Genomic DNA, 23,564 nt, shown 5'->3' with positions numbered 1-23,564 from the left:
TGTAATACGGAAATTATGAATTACCGTTATGCGGTTCATTGATTATTTCCGTTAAGAAATACATGTGAGTGACGGTTGAACTATTTTACAAGGTTTAATTTCTTGGCTATAACAGGGCCTTTGAGAGCAAAAGTGGTGTAGCTCAATTTTTTTTTTTGTAATTTGTTTTTACACCTTCAGAGATTAGTTTTAATCTTATTATACTTCATTCGAAAGTGGTGTACGTCCAATGGGTTTTTGTGCTATTGTGCAGTAGAAAGTAAATTTGATAAGTACTCTATTTTGTATAGCATTTGGAGTAAATCATGCAATTGCACAAAATCTTGTTTTATTGACCTACACCACTATTGTTTTCAGCGGCTCAGTTATTATCAACAAGAAATCAAAATGAAATTGCTTTTATTTTCTGTATTTTTCATTATGCGTTTGAAAAGTTGAAACTTTGGTCATTATAAATTTTCTTTGCATTGTGATTACATTACCTAGAGTTAGTTACTCATTCATGTGAAAGCACTGTGCTGGAACTAATGTGTATGTGTGAGTAACAAATAAAAAAAAAGGAATCAAGCGTTATTATTATTTATTTTTTGAAGAAATAGGTATAGAAGTGAATCACAACAAATATTCCTCCGATGTAAAGTTTAAGAATCCAAGTAGGTAAAAACAGTATAGAAACAAAGTAAAAGCATTTTTTTTATAGAATACTGTACAAAGACACCTGATTTCAAGTAAATTAAATTGGAAATAGATGCATTTTCTCCATAATCAAGTTATTTCACTCTTAAGCATGGCGAAACATAAAAATAAAATAAGTAATAATAATAATAAATACTCGTATATATAAATAAATAAGCAAAATGAATTATTTTTTTAACAGCACAAACATTATATTCTTAATGTTTTTGTTGAAAACCTTAACAAATTTAAACATTATCAGTAAGTAAAATTATTAGTCAATTTTACTAGTCATTTATATCTTACCTAAAAACGTTTGCAGACCTTTATTTTCACTTTAAGTTGATCAGAACACCTAATTAATTAATCCTCTACCTACGAAAGTGTTAAGTCCACTAAAAAAAGTTTTGTTTTCGGTATTTAATAGTAATTTTTTTTGTATATTTGAAACGAAAAGCTAAAATAACAACTAACAATAGCTATTTAAAATAATTAGACTACTGTTAAATTTGGGAAAGTATCCATAATCTGCTAAAAATATTGCCCAACAGAGAAAAAAAAACGAAACTGTCTATCCCTCCGCCCCCTCCAAAAAGAATCAATATGAAATGTAAAGGTTTCTGTTTATCCGGACTTCGAAAAATGAATATTCGTGTCTCATAGCTACAAAGAATGCTCCTCTTCAGTGCAGCCAAAGTGCAATTTGTATCGTATAGTATAAACTTCCTTGCAAGGCGGTTTCTTATTACTTAGACATGCTTTCTATGCCAAATCAACCGCTGGATTTGTTTAACTGCATTTGGATGGTGTTAACTTGGATGGAATGTTTAATATGGATTTGTTTAACTAAGCCTCAAAATAGTTTCTCATGCAAAAATCATCCGTGATTTGATCATTTAAATTTGTTCATTATACACTTTATTTCGTAGTTTTTCAATAAGAAGCATTGTACAGGGTCCAGACAAAAAAAAAAAAAAAAAAAAAAAAAAAAAAAAAAAAAAAAAAAAAAAAACACGGACAAAGTTTGCACCATCGAATTGTAAATTAGTTTTTTTTTTGCAATGCGTGTTCATTTCTTTTTGTCTACCACTTCAACTTGAAAATTATTTGTAAAATATCTTCTACTTTGGGAGGGAGTGGGCTATTTTACAATGGCAAGCAAAATGTGTGCTATTTTAGAGTTGTTTGAGCTAGGAGAACGACAGTTTGCTTATTTAATGTGCCTCGTCAAACGGTCTCTGATGCAATCTGCCGTTTTGAAGAAATTGAAAATGATAGTTGACGTCTAGAAACTGCACGAAATAGTGCAGTGAGCACTTTCTTTAATCGTAAGGCCATCAAAAAGCGAGATCAAAGAAATTTGCTAGTTTCCATGAAAGAGATCGTTAGTAAAATGGGAATACGTGACCGATCTATGCGACTAATGGCAAAAACACCTCAGACAGAGTTTTTACAAGTTCCAAGAAGTTCTGCCTTTCCCTGAAGAAAGCAAACTCAAGCGGCCCCAAAGATGTCCAAACTATTTTGAGACGGGACGCAAGTCAGCGCTGAGAGAGATTCCTTTTTACTGACGAGAAGCTCTTGTTCATCGAACCGACTTAGAACTCCCAGAACAATAGGATTCACTCTGTAGATCTCCCTAGCACCTTGGCAAATGTTGAGCATCGCCAAACATTTTAATAACTTTTAAGAGTTATACAGGGAATTAAGGAATAAGGAGCTCTAAGCTCCAGGCATTCCAGAATAAGTCATATGTTCACGTTCATGTTCGTCTTGATCTGGGGCGGACTTAGCACATGTGGCAAAAAATCTCTTGTTTTTGTTTATGATGGCGTTAAAATGAAACAAAAAGTGTACCAACGGGGCATATTAGAAGCTGTTGCTCTGCCGTGAGTCAGAAAGCACTTCCGAAATGTAGACTGAACGTTTCAACCAGATTCCGCAACAGCTCACATGGCTAAAAGGACACGAGTAGTACACGGTACCTTTTCCTGACATTATATCATCTGCAGAATGAACATCCTATTTGCTGGACTTTAATCTTACGGATTTCAATGTATGATTTACTTTAGAGTGTAGGGTCTGCCTTAAACCACATAAAAGTTCGGAATCTCATCCTATTATCGCTTCGGCGGTAACAAGATAGATTAAAGGTAGAAGATTTGCTGCCCATGGTTGAAAATTTCAATTACTTGTTGCGTCTCTGCTTTGCTGCAAAAGGCGACCACTTTGAAACAAATTTAATTTATTCATTGGTAAAGGCCCACTCTTATTATTATTTAATGTGTTTTATTAGTTTATTCCTTTTCATAAATGTTACATGAAAAATAGCTTATCCAGGTTTTTTTTGCTGCGCCTTGTATATCATTCTTACATTTCAAACTAACGTTAAAACTATTTCTTGCCACATAAGCTCTTCCAAAGATATTTTGCTTTTCATTAGGTATGTGGTGGTAGGTATGAGAAGAGTTTAAGTCATTCTAGAATAGTGTAAATCATTCTAGAATAGTTTCGAGTAAATGAATATTTTGTGGAAATATCTGAGAAAAAAAAAATCAGGACTGGGTAAATTTTAACTCTAAGAGCAGGATTTGTATTCAAATATAGGTTCGCTTTTTAACTTTGAACCAACTTTTATCAAAAGTTAGTTACAACTTATTTTAAAGTTACTTATAAAAAACGTACAACAGTGTCGTTTCTGCATTTGTTATGGGTTTGCTGAGAGAAAGTCTAATACTTATAAGGACTGCCATAAATTAAAATTTTTTCAAATGTATGCTTACGGTTTCAATCAGCGGCAAGGAAACTGACTTATACCACTATCATTCTCACCTGAACATCAGATCAGGTTAGTCGACAATTTTTGTAAGCTCTTAGTGGCCAATATATTTCAACATTTGTTTGCGTGATTTTTGCACTTAATAGATACAGGAGCCAAAAGAAGAACTCAAATCCATAATTAACTCAAATTGTAATATTTTTGACTTGCATGATAGTTTTACCGTCTAATAAGATCAATTCTGATGGAAAACTGATTAAAACATTTTCTTAACTATGGGGCGAGAAAAACTAATTTGAGAAAGAATGCTTGTTTTAATAGTTTACATCGGTATTGCACATTTTGAGATCAATACCTATAGTTTAGGGTCTATTAAATTGGAATGCACTCGTTAAAGTCGCTTCTCAAGGTCAAGGGTCATCTTATCAGAAGCAGAGTCTATTCTATCATCATTTTATTCAACATTGGTAGCTTTGCTTCAGTTGGTAGAGTATAAGGACTTTACTGATTCAAATTCCTCGTGCACCTATAGTGTAAGCATGCTTATAAAATTCAGAAACTTATGAAATCCATTTCAAAATTAAAAATAAATAAATAAAAGCCCATGTTAAGTAATTTAGTGTTTTGCATTCTTGAAATAAATTTAAACGTTGCAGTTTGTCTTAAAAAATTTTGCTTTTATTTTATCAAGAGTGAAAAGGAAAATCCGCTCGCGAAACGGTTTTATTCCATGTGGACTCCTTAAGACGAAAATTGTATCCTATCGTTGTATTATATTTAGAGATCCTGGGAAGTCTGAAAATTATCGGCGAAGCATCGATCCACGACGAGTGAAAAGTTTCTGGCCCTAGTCCAATCCTGGTCTGCCTGCAGATCAACCGATAATTTTGAAACCGTGACCTCACAGTGCTTTGAAACTAGCTTTATTTTGAGTAAATTTTTCGAAAGCAATTTGAAATTGCTCAAAATACAACTATATCTTATTTTTACATGCGCAGGTCGATAAACATCGATATGCTACAGACTGCCTAGAAGATGTGAAATTAATCGATATTTTTCGTTTATAAATTTATAGGAATCTTGAATCTCTACTGCTACAATAACCGCAGGGTTTCGGCTATTTTTATCCAAGAAAATAATAGTTCAAGTTTTAGCTCGTCTCGCTACAGCTGAAACTAAGAAAGATCTTCAACGTATAATTCGAATCCGTTTCTCCGTGTCCATCAAATACAATGATGAGACAATATGTCGATATAATTATAGTAATGAGTGAGAATTCACGTCAAAATATAAAGAATTACCTACTATTACCGCATAAAATATCAAGCAGTGATTAAATTGCAATGAAATAATTGAAGTGTTTAGTATCAAAAGTAGTCCAATCGATTTAAAAAAAGAAAAAAGAAATACAAGAGAGGCAAAAACATTTTACGCTTTACTCATTTTATTTTTCCAAAAGATTTTGTTTCTCGTTTGACATTTCGCGATCTTCTTTTTACTTTTTCGAAAGTAATTAACTTTCGTTTAAATAACCTTTGCTGTACGACTTAATTTTTGTTTCATTTTTTAAATTAGCAAAATTGTTTAATTGTTTGTAGATACCATTTAATTTGGATTGATCTGGGTTTGAAATAAACCAGCCTTTCTTTTAAAATTTTTTATTCAAATTCAATGTGAGTTTATTAAGCAATTTATAATAATAATGCTGTTGCTGTTACCTATGCGCCTTTACAATAGTCATATGGTAGAAGCATGGATTGAACTTGTTTTGAAATGTAAATAGTTTTTTGACAGCGGTTTTTGAACTAATTAAGAGGGATCCATTCGAAATCGCTGCGTGGTGTGAGAGTATAGAGAAAGAAGTATTAAATTCAAATAACTTCAAAAATATTTCCTAAAATAAAATTCCCCCCCATTTCTGTCGAGTGCATATTTTTTTTATCCATTTCCTTGCTTAGAGAAAAGGGCTTGTTGTGACTAAGATATGTGTATTTTTTTTCTTTGTTGCAGTTCTAACAAGTTTACACAGATACTTCTATTTTCTGTACCTTCCGGTAGATTTTACAGTTTCAAAAAATGACCATAGTAGCCATTTTTGAAAACAAGGCATTAAACGAAAGTATTTGTAGTCCCTGTTTTCCCAAAACCTATGTATATAAGTTTTATTAACACTTAAGATACTTTTTATAAGTTAGTCTTTAAAAGACATAATTGACGTAAAAGCATTTTTTATAATCAGATGTCAATAGGATCTACTAACACTATCTGCAGTTATTAAATAGCCATCTTTTTACAACCAATGCCAAAAGGATTTCTGCATTGTAGCTGTAGTTAATATAGCTACTTTGACGATAAATAATGTAATAATCGAAAAAGAACAGAAGTTAATTATGTCCAGAAACAATCCATTCCGTTTCTTGAATAGAAACTGTCGTGGTCAATTTACTGCCGTGAAAACGCAAGTGTCATCGATTTGTATGTATTGTAATATCCAGACTCTTTTCTTGTACCTAAAGTTCGACATAAAATGTTATTAGATTTTTTCCTTTTCGTGATTTCCATACTTTGTTTCGTGTTAATCCAATTGAGGATTAAGTTCGTGGATACATGGTGTAGTATGTGTTAATTTTTTTCCTATTTATACTTGCGTATGGTGATTGAAATAGTGCTTAGTGTCTCACATTCCAATCCATTAACGTTCTTCTTGTAGGCATAATACAAATATTTTTCTTCAATAATAGTAGTGATTTTTGTTTGAAAGCATTCTGCACAAACTTTTGCAACCATTGCCAATGAACAGCGTGCGAGGATTTTCTCTTCGAAGTAAGGAATTCGTGTGAAAATTTAGCTCGATATTAAATGCCCGAAGAACTAAACAAAATCAGCACGAAGCGTAGTAAAGTGCACACGCTCATAGTCCAAACTAACTTGGTGAGAAATTTCATGATTATAGTGATGAAAAAAGTGATTCAAAACAGCGGATTATGTAACAGTATGAATATAACTGTAGACAGTAGTTCAGAATGCGCCAAAATTGCTTCAAGAGAGAGAGAAATTGAAAATGTGAAGGAAAAACCAAAAGAAAAAACTTTCACTCCTTTCGTGTCAGAAACTCATTAAATCAATAAAAGAAACCCAAGGCTGCTGCTCACAAACAAACAAACAAAAGCAAACGAGTTATATATATTGAGCCTTGCTTTTATTATTCGTTAATGTGTTAACTACGGACATTGTAATAAATTTAGAAAATTCGAACAAGTTCATCGTACAAGAGAAAAAAAAATGGCACACCTTTAGACTGGTATGAAACTTAAAATCGTGCTAAGATTTTTTGTTCTCAGGTAGAAAATTTATGCGAAAATTCCTTTTGAAAGTGAAACTTTTTTTGTGCACTTCTACCACACTGTACATACCAATGTTTCATTTCCCTACTCCTATAACTAGTAATTAAAAAATTATCAAAAAAATAAGGGAAAGCTTTCACATATTTTGCATTAATGCAAAGATAATAAAAAACAATTTTAGAAAAGCAGTCGATTTCCATTAAAGCAATAACGCAACGGAACAAGAAGCCATATTCTATCTCGAAGTTTTCGGCAGTATTAATTGTTGAAAAGTTGCCATTTATCTTTTTGTGACCGTTGTATTTGAATGTAGTCTACAATTTACCCAAGTGACAGTAATGATATGGAAACTAAAAACTTTATCCCTTAGTGGTGAATGCTTTTATTCATAGGGAATATTTCATTGATCTCCTAGTTAATAATCAAGTAATTTAAGCGAACCCGAGTATGAAAGTGTAAAGCATAGTATCATATTTAAGGTGGCTTGTTAAATAAAATTGTATTTTAACACGCAAGCTGCCGAATGCAGTTACGAAGTAATATCAGTCAGAGCAAGTTCGCAGTGTGAAGGTATTCAATGACAATTTTATTTTAGTATTTATAAAGTTTTTTCACCAGAATCCATTTAAATTTTGACACGTAGTACGTGCACTGATGAAACGATGCTGAAATCCCTAACAATTGTAATATTCTAGTTTCATGTCTCATGCAATACTGTTAGTCACCGATTCAATTCACGTCCTGAACGGAAAATTCAGTGCCAGTACCAATGACTGACGTTACAACTATTGCGTTCAACTAGATTAGCCAGACTTAGGTTGCAGTTTGCATGATCGTCTTTTGAAGTAGGGGAATGTGGGGCAAAGTGAAATAGCTAAAATGACAAAACTTTTTCCAAATGAACAAATTGGAAATTTTCTTTTAAAATTACAGTATAAAAAGAAAAAAGTTTTTTTACATTGAAACATTATTTTTAATTTTTGACAGTAAATTTGAGCCCACAAAACAAAAGTGGAAAAATTTCCCTTTTTTTTTCAAGGGGCAAAGTGAAAAATAAAATATTTTTCTGATGAAATAGTTTCTATTCGTATATAAAAAGTACTTTTGATCAATAGAATTTGTAAATAAAATGTTGTACGAATAAATGAAAAGCAATGAAACAATAAATGAAAAATGAATTAATATATGAAGGAAATAAATGAGAGAGTAAAAGAGTGAATGAATAAGAAAATAATTTTTAATTTGTCTCCAAATTTTTAATTTTTTCCTTTTGAGCGCAGTGCTTCTACCTGCCTCATATGCGAGTTGAAACTTTATCTAAATTATAGATTACTTTTCTTATATAAGTTAAAAATTACTTTTTCGCGCTTACATTTTCTACTTCTTTAATCTTGCAATGTTGCGTTTATTTAAAATCTTTCCTTTACTAGCGAGACTTCTCAGACTCATTAAATAAAAAAGGCAAAAAAAAAAAACTGTGTTACATAAGGTCCTGCTGAGACTTCAAAGACCCATTTTTCTATGTTGTTAATGATATGGCTGATGATTTCTAATGAAAACCGTGTTATTAGGGTGATTTATTGTTGCGTCAATTGATAAGTGTGAAATGTAAATCAGATTTCAAATTATAAAACAAACCGAATAATAAATAGTTAACTTAAAATTAAAGGCTTAAACAAATAACACACCTTTAGAGGCACACATTTTTATGTCAAAATGCACTATTTTGTTCTAATAGAGCATTTTCTCATTCCAAATTCTTTAATCAAGCTATATGCTCTGTATATATCAGAAATAGAAATGCAAACTTAATTCTTTCCTTAAAATTATTTGTCAGAATTCAGTTTGCAATACATCTAGTATAAATGAATTAATTAACCAACGTTTTGAAGCACAAAAATTGCAAATTACTGCAATTGTACTACCTACTACCTGCAGTAATTTGCAATTTTTGACCTTCAAAACGCTGGTTATTGATTCATTTAATATTCAGCCCAAAGGTTTATTAGTTACATCTAGTATATTTGGAAAATAAACCAGAAACATCGTATTAAAATTTCACTTCGATAAAATGTTTAAGGCTTCCCTCAAATCAAGAAAAAGGAGGTTGGACTGACAGTTCTTGAGGAAAACTTGCTTAAACTTGCACGTTGCACTTTAACAGACCTAACGTAAATAGTCCTGTAACATGCATTCAAAAGTATTTCAGAGTTTGATGTGTTGAGTGGGTTCAAACGTAAATTTTTATTTTTTATTTCGTTAAGTTTGCACCGAAGGAGCCAAAGAATAACCAATCAGATTAAAAGTAGACTCAGGTACAAAAAGTCTTTTTAGTTAAAGTTCATTAGATTCGTACTTTAACAGGTGATTAAAAAGCTTAGATGATACAAAAAATACAATCGAATTAAAATTATTAGTGTCCATGATAAACTCTTTGAATGAATACAGCTTTCAATTTTAAAATTCGTTATTTACATTAGTCATTTTTCGTTTCTCACTAAAAGCTTAGACATTTTTTAGAACAAAATTGAATTACAATCATTAAGAACTTATAGCGTACTCTTGTGAATATCATTCTTTAGCTTTCAAAATCGTTACACTTTTCAATATTTGTTGTCCACTAAAAAGGCCGATGAAAGAATTACTTTTATTAAATATCTATTGTAACTAATAAGGAAAACGAAACTGGTAATTTAAGAAGTCGTTGAGTTTTTCAACAATTGTAGCTCAGAAAAAATGTTAGTACCAGAAATGAAATTGCTATGTAATTTAAATAATCTATTGCAAATTCTGGAAAAAATGAATGTTCAAATTTAAAAATTCTTTAAAAAATAATAAAGTAATACAGTGAGAAAAAATCGATTACAACGATTAAGAATCAGCTTCAATAAATGAATCTTTCAATTAATAAATTAGTGAAAATCGACTAATTTTGTAGCTAACTAAATATATATCGAATTACAATCATTAATGATCGATGGCAAACTCTTGCACAAATGAATCTTAATTCATAAATTCATTACATCTCTGTCCATTTTCGTAGTTAAAAAAAAAAAAAAAAAAAAAAGAAAACCAATATTGTAATACAGTGAACAAAATTGAACTACAACGATTAATTATCAGCTGTAAATATTTTCATAGATGAATCTTTTAATTAATAAATTTATGGAAATCGGCTAATTCTATAGCTATCTAATCCTATATCGTATTGCGATCATTAAAGATCGATGGCAAATTTTGACATAAATAAATCTTAATCTATAAACTCATTAAATCTCTTTCTATTTTCGTAGTTAAAAAAATAAAGAAATATAGTGAATAAAATTGAACTACAACGATTAAGAAGCAGTTGTTAATACTTCCGTAGATGAAGCTTGCAATTATTAAATTTGAAAATCGACAAATTTCATAGCTAGTTAAAAATATATAGTATTACCATAACTAAAGATCGATAGCAAACTCTTGCGCAAATGAATCTTAATTCATTAAATCTCTGAATTTCGTAGTAAAATAAAAAAATCTTACACCACCGTTGTGTTAATTTGAAGACTTACCTTGTTCGACCGCAAACTGACTTTCCCTCCGCACCTGGCACAACAGCGGACATTGCAGTAGTTGCACACATGACCAATTCCGTCGGCGAACTTTGTTTTCATGCAAATTTGGCAGGTGGCGTCAAGCTCAATCCCTTTCCGCCGCTGCTCCTCGTTCCTCATGCGAATGGCCGTCTCTAGCAACCGCACCTCATCTTGCTTCTTTCTGCGGAGGAACAAAAACAACTTAATGTTTTCAGAGTTACTAACGGAACTCTTGCGTAGTGTCATAATAGGAAACGTCGCCGTTTAGCTTCCTTAAAATAGCAGAAAAAAATGTTTTACATTTTTTTTAACAGTTCATGTTTGGTTTCATGAAATCGTTGTTTATATCGATATCTTTAAATTGTATTGGTAATTAATATGAAAACAAAATTAACAAGGCAAGTTCTAAACACATTCAATCTCTCTCTCCTTTCTTTCCCCCCTCTCCCTCCCCCCATATATATATATATATATATATATATATATATATATAATATATTATTAATTTTACTCTTTTTATTTTTTTATTTATATGGGTATGTAACTGAGAAGTAAAGAGCACCAAGTAAAAAAAAAAAAGTCAGGGAATGAGTGAAGAGTGGAACAGTTTTTCTTTTGTGACGATTTCTATTACTGGATTGCTATTTATGGGCTTATAAAAAATTGTTTCCTCAAGAGCTTAGTGCCTTTGCATCTTTAAATGGAGAATAAAACGTTGAGAAATTAATGAACAATCTTTCGTAAAGTTTTTTTTTTTTTAATAAGTTACGTAAAATGGAAGAGTAGGCGGACATTGTACTTTAATAAAGAGAAATGAGAATCTAAAGATTAAAACGACATTTTAAGTATGTTTAATTTTTATGCATTTTGATATTTACTGAACAAAATATATTAATGTATATTTCACACAGATTAAAAATACATTTTAAATCTGCTTAAATTTAACACATTTTGATATTTACTAAAAAAAATCAATGTATATTTCACAAGGATTAAAAAGGCATATTAAATGTGCTTAATTATAATACATTTTGATATTTACTTAAAAAATATTAATGTATATTTCACAGAAATTAAAAAGACATTTTAAATGTGATTAGTTTTAATACAGTTTGATATTTACTAAAAAATATATATTAATATTTCACAGTTTAGTATATTAATTTATGTTTCAAAGTTCTATAAATAAATACCTAATAAGTTAGATTAAATATTAAATGCAAAATATATACATATAACATTAGAATACTTCTAAAACTCAATCGGATAAATTGAAATGAGACTATGTTCGAAACATTGCACTATTTATTTAAGTAAATATTAAAATGTATAAACAATAAATCACCCTTAAGAAATAAATTAAAGATCGTGTGGATATTTTAAAATAACAATGGGTATCTAAAAATGTATTATTAAAATATAGTGTATCATTTTAGTCAGGGATCATGTATACGTGAGATTATTTCTTCTTAAACCCCTCCTAGCATTTGTCCTAAAGGTGAAATTCCTAAATCAGAATTTTAATGAAAAAAGTTAGAGCATTGAAAACCGGTCCTTAGTCATGGGTGATTTTTCTCATGTTAACTTTTGCCGGTGACAAGTATGAAAAATTATCAGTTGGCAGTTATTAATTTTATACAAAGAACATAAATTTAAGTACACAAATCAAAGATCAGCAACGAAAAAAAAATCAAAGTTAAAATTTAATGAGAGTTTTAAATTCAAATTGCATGGGAAAATGTCAATAATGTTCCCCAACTGAAAAACTTCGAAAACTCATGAAGATGTATTTAAACTTTGTTTTTTAGATAATTTATAATGAAAAAGAAAACAAAATACTTATATCATATGAAATATTATTCCATAAAATTTTTAAGAATACTTTTTTAAAAAGATATCGGGAATTTTGAAGAAATATTTCCATATTTCAAAAGAATTATTTTTTTACACTTTCCATATTTATACACCAATTATATTTAAATATTTCCTCAAGTTGGACCACTTAAAAAAAAAAAAACATTTTCATAAAAATATTTGTTAATTGAAAATGCAAATTTTGGGTACGGGAACAGAAATTACAAAAAATGCACAAAAACGACGATAAACTGGGGAAAAGATTTAAATTTCATTTTGCTGTGTTTCAGGTCATTATATTCTTGTATGTATTACACGTTACCTTCACATTTGTATCTTGTTTATTCTATCAAAATTGTCTATGGCATAGAAACGGGAGGAACTTGGCCTAAGTGGTATATTTATTTCAAATTTTGCTTTCATGATTTCGTTTTCGCACAATTTCGTTTTCAGGAACACACATTTTCGTTTTATCTGATTAAAGACTTAATAATGTTCTTGTTTTTATTACTCTTTGTCATTTCACAAAAGAAATAAAAAAAAAATAACACAACCAAATAAACCAAATGCTCTAAAACATTCTAAATCGTCCAATAACTACTTTCACCTAAAACTACCTTTAAAATACGGAACAGAGATGACATGGACAGAAATGACAAAACAATAGTTTTTGCTCAACAGGTGAAAAACGTTTTCATTTCTTTAACTTAAGTATTGATATTTTATAAAACTATTTTATTACCCATTCGGTAGACCAAATTTTTTTTTACCTTCTTTCAATCTTGGAAAATAACTGGGGGGGGGGGGGGCAGAGGTGACATGAATAAAGTCACACGTGGATTTTCAAAGATAAAACATGGGTTACACACAGATTTTAGAAGATGTTTCACTTCATTTAAATGCTAATTTTCTGCAGAGAAGAACGTTCTTTGTACACTGTAAGTTATTTTATAACCAATTCGTGCCAGCTATAGAGCTTTATTGCCCCCTTTTTTTTTTACTCGGAGCAGAATTTTCGTAAAACCTGGGGGTACATGCAAAATCATGTGGATAACAAATGTATAAATAATGTGAAGAATACTGTTATGGCGCATACAAGTAAACGGATATATTGTATTATAATGCATATGTATTGATTTTTATAACTTTCGAAATACAGTAAATTTTCTCAAAGGTTGACGAATGTGTGTTGATGACAGGGGACAGAAATGATATTTTACCTACATTTTATTTGTTTAAATAAAATTTAAATGAAAAATATGGTTGATACACATGGTTAACTCTTTGTGAATATTTCAAATTAAAATATGTCATTAAATAATGAAAATAAATATTCAATTGAACGATGTAGCGTTAGGACGCATAAGTTAACGAATTAAGAAAATAACTCTTATACCACATACACAACCTTACATCTCATGGTTTAGAAAACGATGTGTTTTATTTATGAATTATTAGAGGACGCACGTCTCTAGGGGGTCTGCACGTAAGTAAAGCGTTTTAAGAAAACTACCAAGAAAAAATGTCCGAAAAATTAGATATTTTTTAGATTTAACTATGTGAAATACTATAAAATTAAATAAAATAGTTTAAGTAGAGCTATAAGATTCAAGTTTGGAGGGTTATATCATTCGTATATGCAAACTTAGCCTTTCACACTGATTCATACGCATTTTATATTTTTTAGCAATAGATACTGAATTTTTCTACCTATGTATCATTTTCGTTTAGCACTACATTTTTCAAGGGATATGGTATTTCATCATGCAAAATATATATTTTGATCAAATTGCTGTCAAATACGAGATATATTACGATTTAGGAATTCTCTTTTGAAAATATTTTGAATAGTTGCGATCTGAAAACTCCCGCAAGAAATATTTCGACGATTGCTTCAACACAAGTTAACTACAAAAATGTCAGCTCTTGGAATTTAATATAAATACAGTTGAGTTCATAAAGACTATCCTTAAATGAAGTACATTTTTAAGGAACCGTATACTGTTAAAAATTCTGGAAACTTTTATGGTAAATATTACTGTAAAATGGTGTGTTTACAATTTACAGTACAGAAAAAAAATTGTACCGAAAAAAAAAAAACGATTGCAGCACCAGTTGATGTACAACGTGACCTACAGTGCGAAGCAGATAAAACCGTATTTCCCCAAACTCGGAGTGTCAAAACTTGTATGGTGGTCAGCAGAGCCGCCTTTTAATACGACGGTCCCGCATTTTGCATTTTTTAAACTCTCGTTTATTCTACCGTAAACTTTTACCGTAAAAAAAGTTACATGCAAAATGGATGCCACTAACGTTTACTGTAAAATTTCATGAATTTTTTTTAACAGTGTAGTCAAAAGAAATCGGTAAGCTGTTGAAGTTGCGGTCCCAGAACTCTTACTTCTCGGAAGTAAAGATATTAAACTCTTACAATTCAAAGTTCACTGAAAAAGAGCTTTTGGAAATGACAAATGTAGGCGAACCCCCCCCCCCCCGAAAAATAGAATGAAGCTTGCCCTCCCAATGTAAAAGCTGTCACTATCGTCTTAAAAATCTTTTGGCGCATTACTAATGAGTTATTTAAAGATTTATTTGCCTTTTACGAAATCGCATCCATTAAGAGATTTAAAAGTTGAAACTATCGACTTGAAAGATACATTAGCATTCGTATATCTTTGTGGCAAAACAGATGTATAACAGTAAACAAGCAGTAAAGCTTCCTTTAGTGTGGAACCCATAATTCCATTTCGTCTGTCTCAAAGCGGAACGAATACCAAAAGCAGTAACAATATTATCGATTATATAGACATTCTTTTAGGAGTTGTTGAAGGACCGGGGAAAAGTTATTGATTTATCATTTTATGTATTAACTCTTTGTAGGAAAGGATCTAAGTTTGGCATCTCACTTCGTGTCGTGAAAAAAGTACGGAATATTAGAAACAGAAAATAAGGGTGGGGCTAAGTTATACTTTTAGATCCTGATTAAAAACTTCTCAATAATCACAGAGTATTTTTCTTATATTAGAGTGAGTATACTTTTGCTGCCCAAAGTATGTATGTTTGTACATAGTAAAATGTTTCGAAAGTTGTAATAAAATGAGTCAAAAGCGGCTTAATAACATAGTAGTTGAGTTCTTCAAATCTACTCGTCAGTAAAACTGTTTCATTTTAAGATAGGCATTGCATAATTGATTGTGTAAGCAAAGCAACATAGTTTATTGGAGCATTTTGGAGTTGTAAGAACTGCGTAATATGTACGCAACTTCTCTCAAAAGTATTATTGTTAAACGAGCTGTAAAATAACACGGTTGCCGTACTGAGAATTGGAAATAACAAGTGTTTCTTCATGCAATAATTAGTTACATGGTAATAATAATGTAATACTAAATGAAAATAATGGCGATATATAATAACAATAAATAAAAATAACGGTATTAAATAATAATAACAATAGTAAATAATAATTATTTTTTTCACACCGCTTGGGGAAGAATTTGGGGAAATATTTCGATTTTATCTGAAATATATACTTTTTTCAAGAAAACAAAATAAAACACTTAGAAAGTGATCGGAAAGAAAGCATTATTGATTATTCAAATAAATAAATAAATAAAAATAATAAAGTAAAATAAAATAAAATAAAAAAAGTATCTATTTATAAGACTTTTTTTAAATAATCACGCAAATTCTGGTCCAAAAGAAGTAGTAGGGGAATGTGGGGCAAAGTGAAACAGTTAAGATAACTTACTTTTTTCAAAATGAAGAAGTTGAAAAGTCGTTCTGAAAATTACAGTACATAAAGAAAGAACAATGTATTTAACAAAAAAAAACTTGTATTGAAACATTATTTTTAACTTTTGGCAGTAAACTTGTACCTCGGAAAAAAGGGTGGAAATTTTTCACTTTTTTTTATGAGGCAAAGTAAAAAATAAAATATTTTTCTAATGAAATATTTTCTATTCGATTATAAAAGACATTTTTGATCAAATAAATGAGTAAATAAACGAATGAATGAATAAATGAAAGAGAAATGAATCAATAAACGAAAAAAAACATCAATAAATGAGAAACAATAAATCAGTTAATAAAATAGTGAATGAATGAATAACTAGGGAAAATAATAAATGAAGGAATGAAAATGAATTAATTAGATGTAATTTGGTAAAAGATTGAATAAGTAAATGAAATGAACTATTTCAATGACTAACAGTAAGGGAGACTGAGGATACTTGATCTCCACTTTAACTAATTTTTTCTCTGCTGCAAATTATCAGTTTTTTAAATTGTTTGAACAATGGTAGTTTTGTCCTCTATCTGACAGTATTTTTTTCAGTTGAAATTAAACTGATAATTTTGGTATAATAATTATTTTGGTTATCTTTATAAAGGGATCACGTATCCTCTATCAAGGGATACATACATAGACTTTTCACTAGATCAGCAATTTACCTATGGGTTTTAGTTTTCTACATAATGTTTTTTCAAAAGATAACAATATGTATTTCTAATTTTATTTCTTAGATGATAATAATGCAAACACAAAAATAATATTGTTTTAAATTCCACTAGGACATTGCAAAAACTGTACACAACTTTAATGAACTTAATATGCTTTTGATCAGTTACTTATTCTCCAATACAGTTGTGAACAATATATTTTATAAATAAAACTAATAATTTTTAAAAAGTAGCGTAATGAAGCTAATTACAGCAAATAATAAAAAATCACGATAAGTAAAGAAAATCAACTTATTTGCTTCTTGTCTTTCAATAAAAAAATTAAGAGTTTTATCAATTTAATTAGTTTTAAAAGAATATAGAAGAAAGTTATAGAAGAAAAATGTAAGTATCAGTATGCTTATGAAAAAGAAAATAAAGCCTAGCGTATGTTTTCCTGAAGAAAACCTGAAGATTCAAATGCAAACAATTCGTTTTTTGTAGTTGTGCTTTAAAAATACGCTCAACTTAACTAGATGTGGAAACTTAAACATATTCATTCTCATCTACTACACTTTTGTCATTTTTTCAGGAAAAATGGATTGATTAAGCATATTATTATCAAGTATCCTCAGTCTCTCCTACAAAGCATTTAAAATACAAATAAGCTTATTATTTAACAAATAAATACTGCACTGAATTTTAGAAAGTCTCAATTAATATTTAAAATGTTAATAACATAATAGAACTTTATCATTTAACAACAGCAAAATAATTTTTGATTTACAACAAAATATTACAAAATGAGTATCAGTTTTTGAAAAATTGCTAACATTATCATATTCCTTGACTTTCAGAGGTAATTTTTGCTTGACTGGAATAGACTACACGTGTTTCTACATAGTTAAATTATTACTAGATAAGTGACACTAAAAGTAGAACGAACAGTTCCCCATTTCACTTTGCCCCATATTCCCCTACTTTCGCAAAGAAGAAAGACTAAACGCTTAGAAACAAATTAACGTAATCAAAAATTCGTCCAAAACTCAGACTTATCGATATTTCCCCATTTCAATACCCTAGTTTCAAGTTATTTATTTTTCATTACTTATTTTGTTTTCAACTTTTTAGTGTTTTTTTTTTACGATACATCAAGAAATTTCCTTCATTCTTTAAAAAAAAACAAAAAAAAAACGGAAGTTGGGAAAAAAATCAAGTCTATTTTTTTGTTTAAATATGAAGTGTCTCAATAGATTTCAGCATTAAAGTCCTTTTCTATTGAAAATATGAAACATTTAGGAGGAAACGAAACATCACTTTTTCTTTAAACGTAAAAAAAAAAGAAAAAAAAAACGAAAGAAACTTTCTCAAAAATACAGAAACTAAAGAAAAGCATTTATCGATATTCTTCCCTTTACGAAAGTCTTACAGAAAAACTGTACATAGAACTGTTTCGTAATTGCTTAGGAGTGTAATTTTAAATTATAAATAGAAAATTTTGCAGTTTTATTGCGTATTCCAAAATGTTTGACAATGATAGAAATATAGAATTTGATTTTAGAATATTGTACAGTAATTGTATTGACTTTATATAGTAAATGTGTAAAACGTGGACGTTATTTCTTTTGTCACAATTTTGGGACAATATTTTATTTAAACTTTTAGCTTGAATTTCTTTTCCTACAATCCGGTTGTGTACGGGAATGGCTGCCACGAATTTGAGTATTTATATCAAAATAATTGTGAACATCTATTTACAAAGTGTGTAATGATCCGTAGAAAACAGCAAGGTGTGTAAACCTACACTTCAAAAAAGAGAAAATACGCTACTTTCTTTACCCTGGCTTAACAACTGTGTAAACTTCGTGCAAACAACTGTTAACTAGATAGCAGTTACAAGTTATACAACCGTTTAACGTGATTTAAAAGGAAAAAAATACATTACTTGTGCTGAAATGTAACTAAAAATGAATAACTATGTACGACACATATTTCGAAAAGAACAAATAATCAGCGGACTGCTAGTTTTAAGTTGCAGTGCAAAAATATGATCTGTTCATTAAATCATAATTGTCGTTCTGTTCATCATTCATTGAAACATCATCGATTCATTTATGAAAAATACTCACTACACATCTGCAATGTTGCTAAACTGTGAGGTAACGCGACAACAATTGAAACACGGTTTTTATTCCAAAAAAAAGAAAGAAAAGGATGGTCTTTCTGAGTCAACTAATGCAAAAAACGGGAAAAGGGACGAAAACAACCAATAAGTCAAAAAGCAGAAAAAGAAAGAAAAGGAAAGCAAGAGTGAATTTTAATGATTTAAAGAAAAGTTTAATGACATTAGGGAAAGTATTGAATAACTGGAAAAGTCATTTATAAGAAACGGGGCATATTTTCTAATACAGTTAGCTTCTCAAAACAACTAGGTCATGGACTAAGGAACGCTTATTAATAATTATATTAGGAGAAACTATTATTAGAAGTCCAGGAATGCTGGGCAATCGAAGAGCGTGTATTTCTTTCGCGTTACGTTATGATCATGCTTTTTCGGACAATGATGGAGGGCACGTTTAGTTTTACCTATATAAGAGAAAAGACATTTGCAAGAACTACTACAATTCCCCTACTTGCTGTGGCAATCATTGAAGTAATACTAAACTTAGTATTATTAACGGGAGATAATGAAACGTCAAAACCAAGTATTTTCATTATTTTAGTTACTTAATACGACAATTTCGTTATAATATTGTGATCTTTTTTTTCTGAATTAAAAAACTTACAACTTCGCCATTGTGCCTTGAGCCTTTCTGTGTTTAAGAAAAACCACTTGATTTAATTTTTGCACGATATGTGCTTTATTTACGTTTAATAGAAGGCTTGTTCGTGTAACACGATTGTGTATAAACAAAATTTACACAAAAAAATTCCATTGAAAAATCATTAAAAAAAGGTGCGTTTAATGAGCATGTTCATGCGTTGATGGTCGCAGTACCAAAAAGGGCCAAAACATAGTTGTCAAATCTAAATTTGCTCGGGAACGAAAATTAAAAAAAAAAATATTTTAAGTCTTTTTAGGCCTAAAATTAAAGCGTGTAAGCTGATACTGTTATTGTATTTTATAGCTATTCTATTCAATTCATAGGACGAAAACTGTTAACATTGAGGGGGGGGGGGCTTCACTGCGCTACAAATGTGGTTTACATTTCAACATTTACTAAACAATCAATAACTAAGTTCAACCCGTTAAATATATTTTTAAAGTTATTTTTTGACATCAATACTAAGTTGCTTTTCCGCGAAATATTTAGCGGCGCACTCAAATTTTTTCCTCGAACATTTAAAACTCCAAATTATCGAGCATGAATACATTAAATAACTAAAATCACTTGCCATCTACGTTTTATGCTTTATAGTCTGCCTATTAGTATTATTAGTATTATTATTTCCTATATTTAATACTATAAATATTGATATTTAATACTATTAGTATAATTTTTTGGCTTCAATTCTAAGTAACTTTTCCTGAACATTTTTAGCTGACGTACACAACACTCTTGCTCTCTAAAATTTGTTTAATAGGTTAAAATATATTAACAATATATCCAGCAAGCATGGTATATGTTAAAAAACTAAAACCACTCGCTACATCCGTAAAGCACCTTGTAATTGTTCATTGCAGTTTCTCAAAAGGTACGCACAAATAGCTGAATATATTTTAAACGAAATCTACATCTATAGAGTAAAGAAATTTCGAAGCATTTCCAGACTGTACGAGCTTTTTTGGTATTCCGAAGAAGAGAGAAATCAACTTTTGATAGCAAAATGAAAACTCAATCTTCCAAGAAACATGTTACCAAAAGAGAAAGAAACGAAACTGCAAATACCTACATCACGTACAAGGCGCATCGACTTTCGAAATGGCTTTCGCAGTTGGAAAGCTCAAAATACAATTATTTGCTTTCTCCGTGGCGCTCATTTAAGTTTGGATTCTTCATAACACAACAAATTTCTATCTGGAACACGAAAGGTAAAATAACAATGGCGCTTTTGGTGATCAAAATCTAAACCTTATTAAAAGTGTTACTGTCTTTTTATCCTGAAACCTCTTTTAAAACGAATTGGCAAAACAAATCATTGTGACAGGAAATATCCAACGCTTTTTAGCACAAATAAACAGATTACTGAAGACACGCGTTTCGGGGTTTCCAGGAACCCCTTTTTCAATTCAAAGTTGTGAACTTTTGGGTGTTAAAAGCTTACAACTTCGAATTCAAAAAGGGGTTCCTGTCAACAACGAAACACGTGTATTCAGTAGTCTGTTGATTTGTGCTATAAAAAACTGTGGATATTTCCTGTTATTTCTCAGCGCGAAGGTATTTATTTACTTCTCAACTTATTATGCTTCATAGGAAGAAAAAACCTGGGCTAAAGAGTCCGAGTCAGACTGATTTTGGGGTAAAGGAGTGGGGAGTAGAAGACTTTCAGATTCCAAGAGTCGCAGTCAGTCATTTTCCCTCCGATTCTGTAATGTGTCATAGCTGCGGAGTCGGAGGCGGACTGATTTTGGAGTAAAGGAGTCGCAGTCGGGAGGCGAAGACTTTCAGATTCCAAGAGTCGCAGTCAGTCATTTTCCCTCCGATTCCGTAAAGTGTCATAGCTGCGGAGTCGGAGGCGAACTGATTTTGAGGTAAAGGAGTCGGAGTCGAAAGCTCTAAAATTCCTGGAGTCGCAGTCGGTTGTGGATCAGTAGCAAACAATGTTACGTTAGAAAAAATCCTTGTTGGACTTTTTAAAAACAGGTCGAACATCTTATAAGTATGCATGCATTTATTGTGCTTAATGATCCTACAAGAAGATTTAACCAGGTTAGCATTTTTTAAAGCTGCATTCATTGAGAAATAGCGACTTTTACACATTTAAAGCAATTTTCTGCAAATGAAGCTTTTAAGAATCTTACTACTTCGATAGTAATAAGTAGAGTAATAAATGATTTAGATAAAACTTATCATTTTTTAACTAAATTAGTAATATAGAAAAAAAAAAGATACGAACAAAGAAACATACATTGTGCCCCAGCAAGGAAGAAACATTTAGTCATCTGGAGTCTATTTTAAAGTCAACTTGTACACAGTGGCGCAGCGAGAAATTTTTCATGGAGGGGGGGGGGGGGTCATGTGAAATTTTTCGAAATTAAGGGCCGAAAAGCACAATTTTAGACCTTTACATGTGTGTTCATGCAAATAATTTTGTTTTTTCATGGGGATTGGAGAGGAGTGATGCTCCCTCTATCCCCCTCTTGGCTATGCCACTGACTCTACAAAACAATTTGAAGCTGTGTTAAGTTAACTCACATTGGTTCAAAGATACCCTAAATTATTAAACACAACACGTAAACTTTAGGGTAGAGAAACGAGAACGCTGCGGCTAGTTGCACTTAGTAAAAAGATCGAGATATAGGCCGTGGGGTTAGAACCTGCGTTAAATCAAATAGCAGTACGGTGTGCTAACCCCTGTACGGAATAGAATTTGACGGAAGAGCGAAAATGGGGAATTATATGCTTCTCCTTTTTCTAGTTAAATTTACTGTAAAATTTTTCTGTTAAACATTCAATTTTACCCTAATAATTACTTCAAAATTTTCCTGAATTTTCAACATGTAATTAAGTACCATTCGTAAACGTTTTTTCAATTTTTCAGTGTAATTAGTTATATTCTAAAACTTTTCAGACTACTTTTTAGATTTTCATGCATATCATGACAACTTAAACTGAGAAAAAAGTTTTTTTTAGAACATTTAAAAGGTGAGACAGCTATGAAACCATACAAATGCAAAAATAATATTCTAAAGCAACCGCTTTTATCACTTTTCAGAAATATTTCGAAAGTTTGCTCGCATCCAAATTTGTTCGGAAATCCTATTTTCCCAGTAAATAATATTACCGCTAACCTATTTGAATGAATAAAGTTATATTTCATGAAAATAATCTTTCATATATCCATCGCATTAAATGTGCCTTATAATAGAAGATACCGTGATACTTGAAATCATTTTGAGCATACAGCAGTTTATAACTTATATGGCTTCTTGCGAAATAAGTCACTGCAAGGTTACACTAAATATTTTTAGGTTATTAACCGTTTGTAAAGATTGTAAAGGTTTCTTGAAAGTCGGCGTTTTCGGAATATTTCCATTGAAATAGGTATCCTTTTCGATACAAGAGTGTTGTAAACATTTTTACTGGTTGTTTGTGCTAAATTTTAAGAAAATATTAAATCCCTTTAGGCCTTTAACATTTATAATAACACACTAATGTTCAAATTGAATGAAATTACGTTCCTATGTTATGAAATATAATGTTCATTAGAGGGCTCTGCTTTTAGATGGTTTTGCTTGCCAACTCGCCTTTAGGCCGTGTACTTTGATGACCAAATTAGCTGAAACAATGTTAAAAATTAAACAATGTTGATTGACAATTTAATAGTAACCTCTGCTCATCAAAGTCGTTTGAAGATGAGCAGAATGAGTTCTTTTCAGTACCTCGTTCAACTCTCAGTTCCCAGTTGTTCTTGAAAAGATGAGGCTTCAGACAGAAATCGCGCAGATTCTTATGTAGACTAGCTGCTTTATCTGACATTGCACGGGCTACCTCAAAAATGAAAGCAATGCAAAGTAGTGTATGTTTAACACTCGGGTATGTATGAAAAAGAAAGACAAATGTAAAATTTCCGATCAAAACAACGAGAGCAATCGCTAAAAATCAGCTCCTGTAATAGGGAAGTTTTCGATTTTTCAATTTTATTTTTATATGATAGAGTAACATGTATGAACATCATAGGTGAAAAAAATTTTGCGATACGATGAGTAGTTTTTTTCAAATTAATTTTTAAAGT

General features: G+C 30.5%; 1 protein-coding gene across 1 annotated transcript in view; it reads right to left on the bottom strand.

The window, feature by feature from the left end:
- LOC129231713 (regulating synaptic membrane exocytosis protein 2-like) overlaps window positions 1-19,464 on the bottom strand; it is a 179,345-nt gene extending 159,881 nt beyond the window's left edge. Inside the window, exons 1-2 of the mRNA XM_054866076.1 lie at window positions 19,454-19,464; window positions 10,353-10,557 (exon numbers count right to left, since the gene is read on the bottom strand). Coding sequence (XP_054722051.1) covers window positions 10,353-10,557; window positions 19,454-19,464 — 216 coding nt within the window. The remainder of the gene's footprint in view (window positions 1-10,352; window positions 10,558-19,453) is intronic.
- Window positions 19,465-23,564: the final 4,100 nt, after the last annotated feature.

This window comes from Uloborus diversus, chromosome 10, assembly GCF_026930045.1.
Source record: "Uloborus diversus isolate 005 chromosome 10, Udiv.v.3.1, whole genome shotgun sequence".
NCBI lineage: Eukaryota > Metazoa > Arthropoda > Arachnida > Araneae > Uloboridae > Uloborus > Uloborus diversus.
The sequence above is the reverse complement of the archived record's forward strand: the minus strand, read 5'-3'. Positions and strand labels throughout refer to the sequence as shown.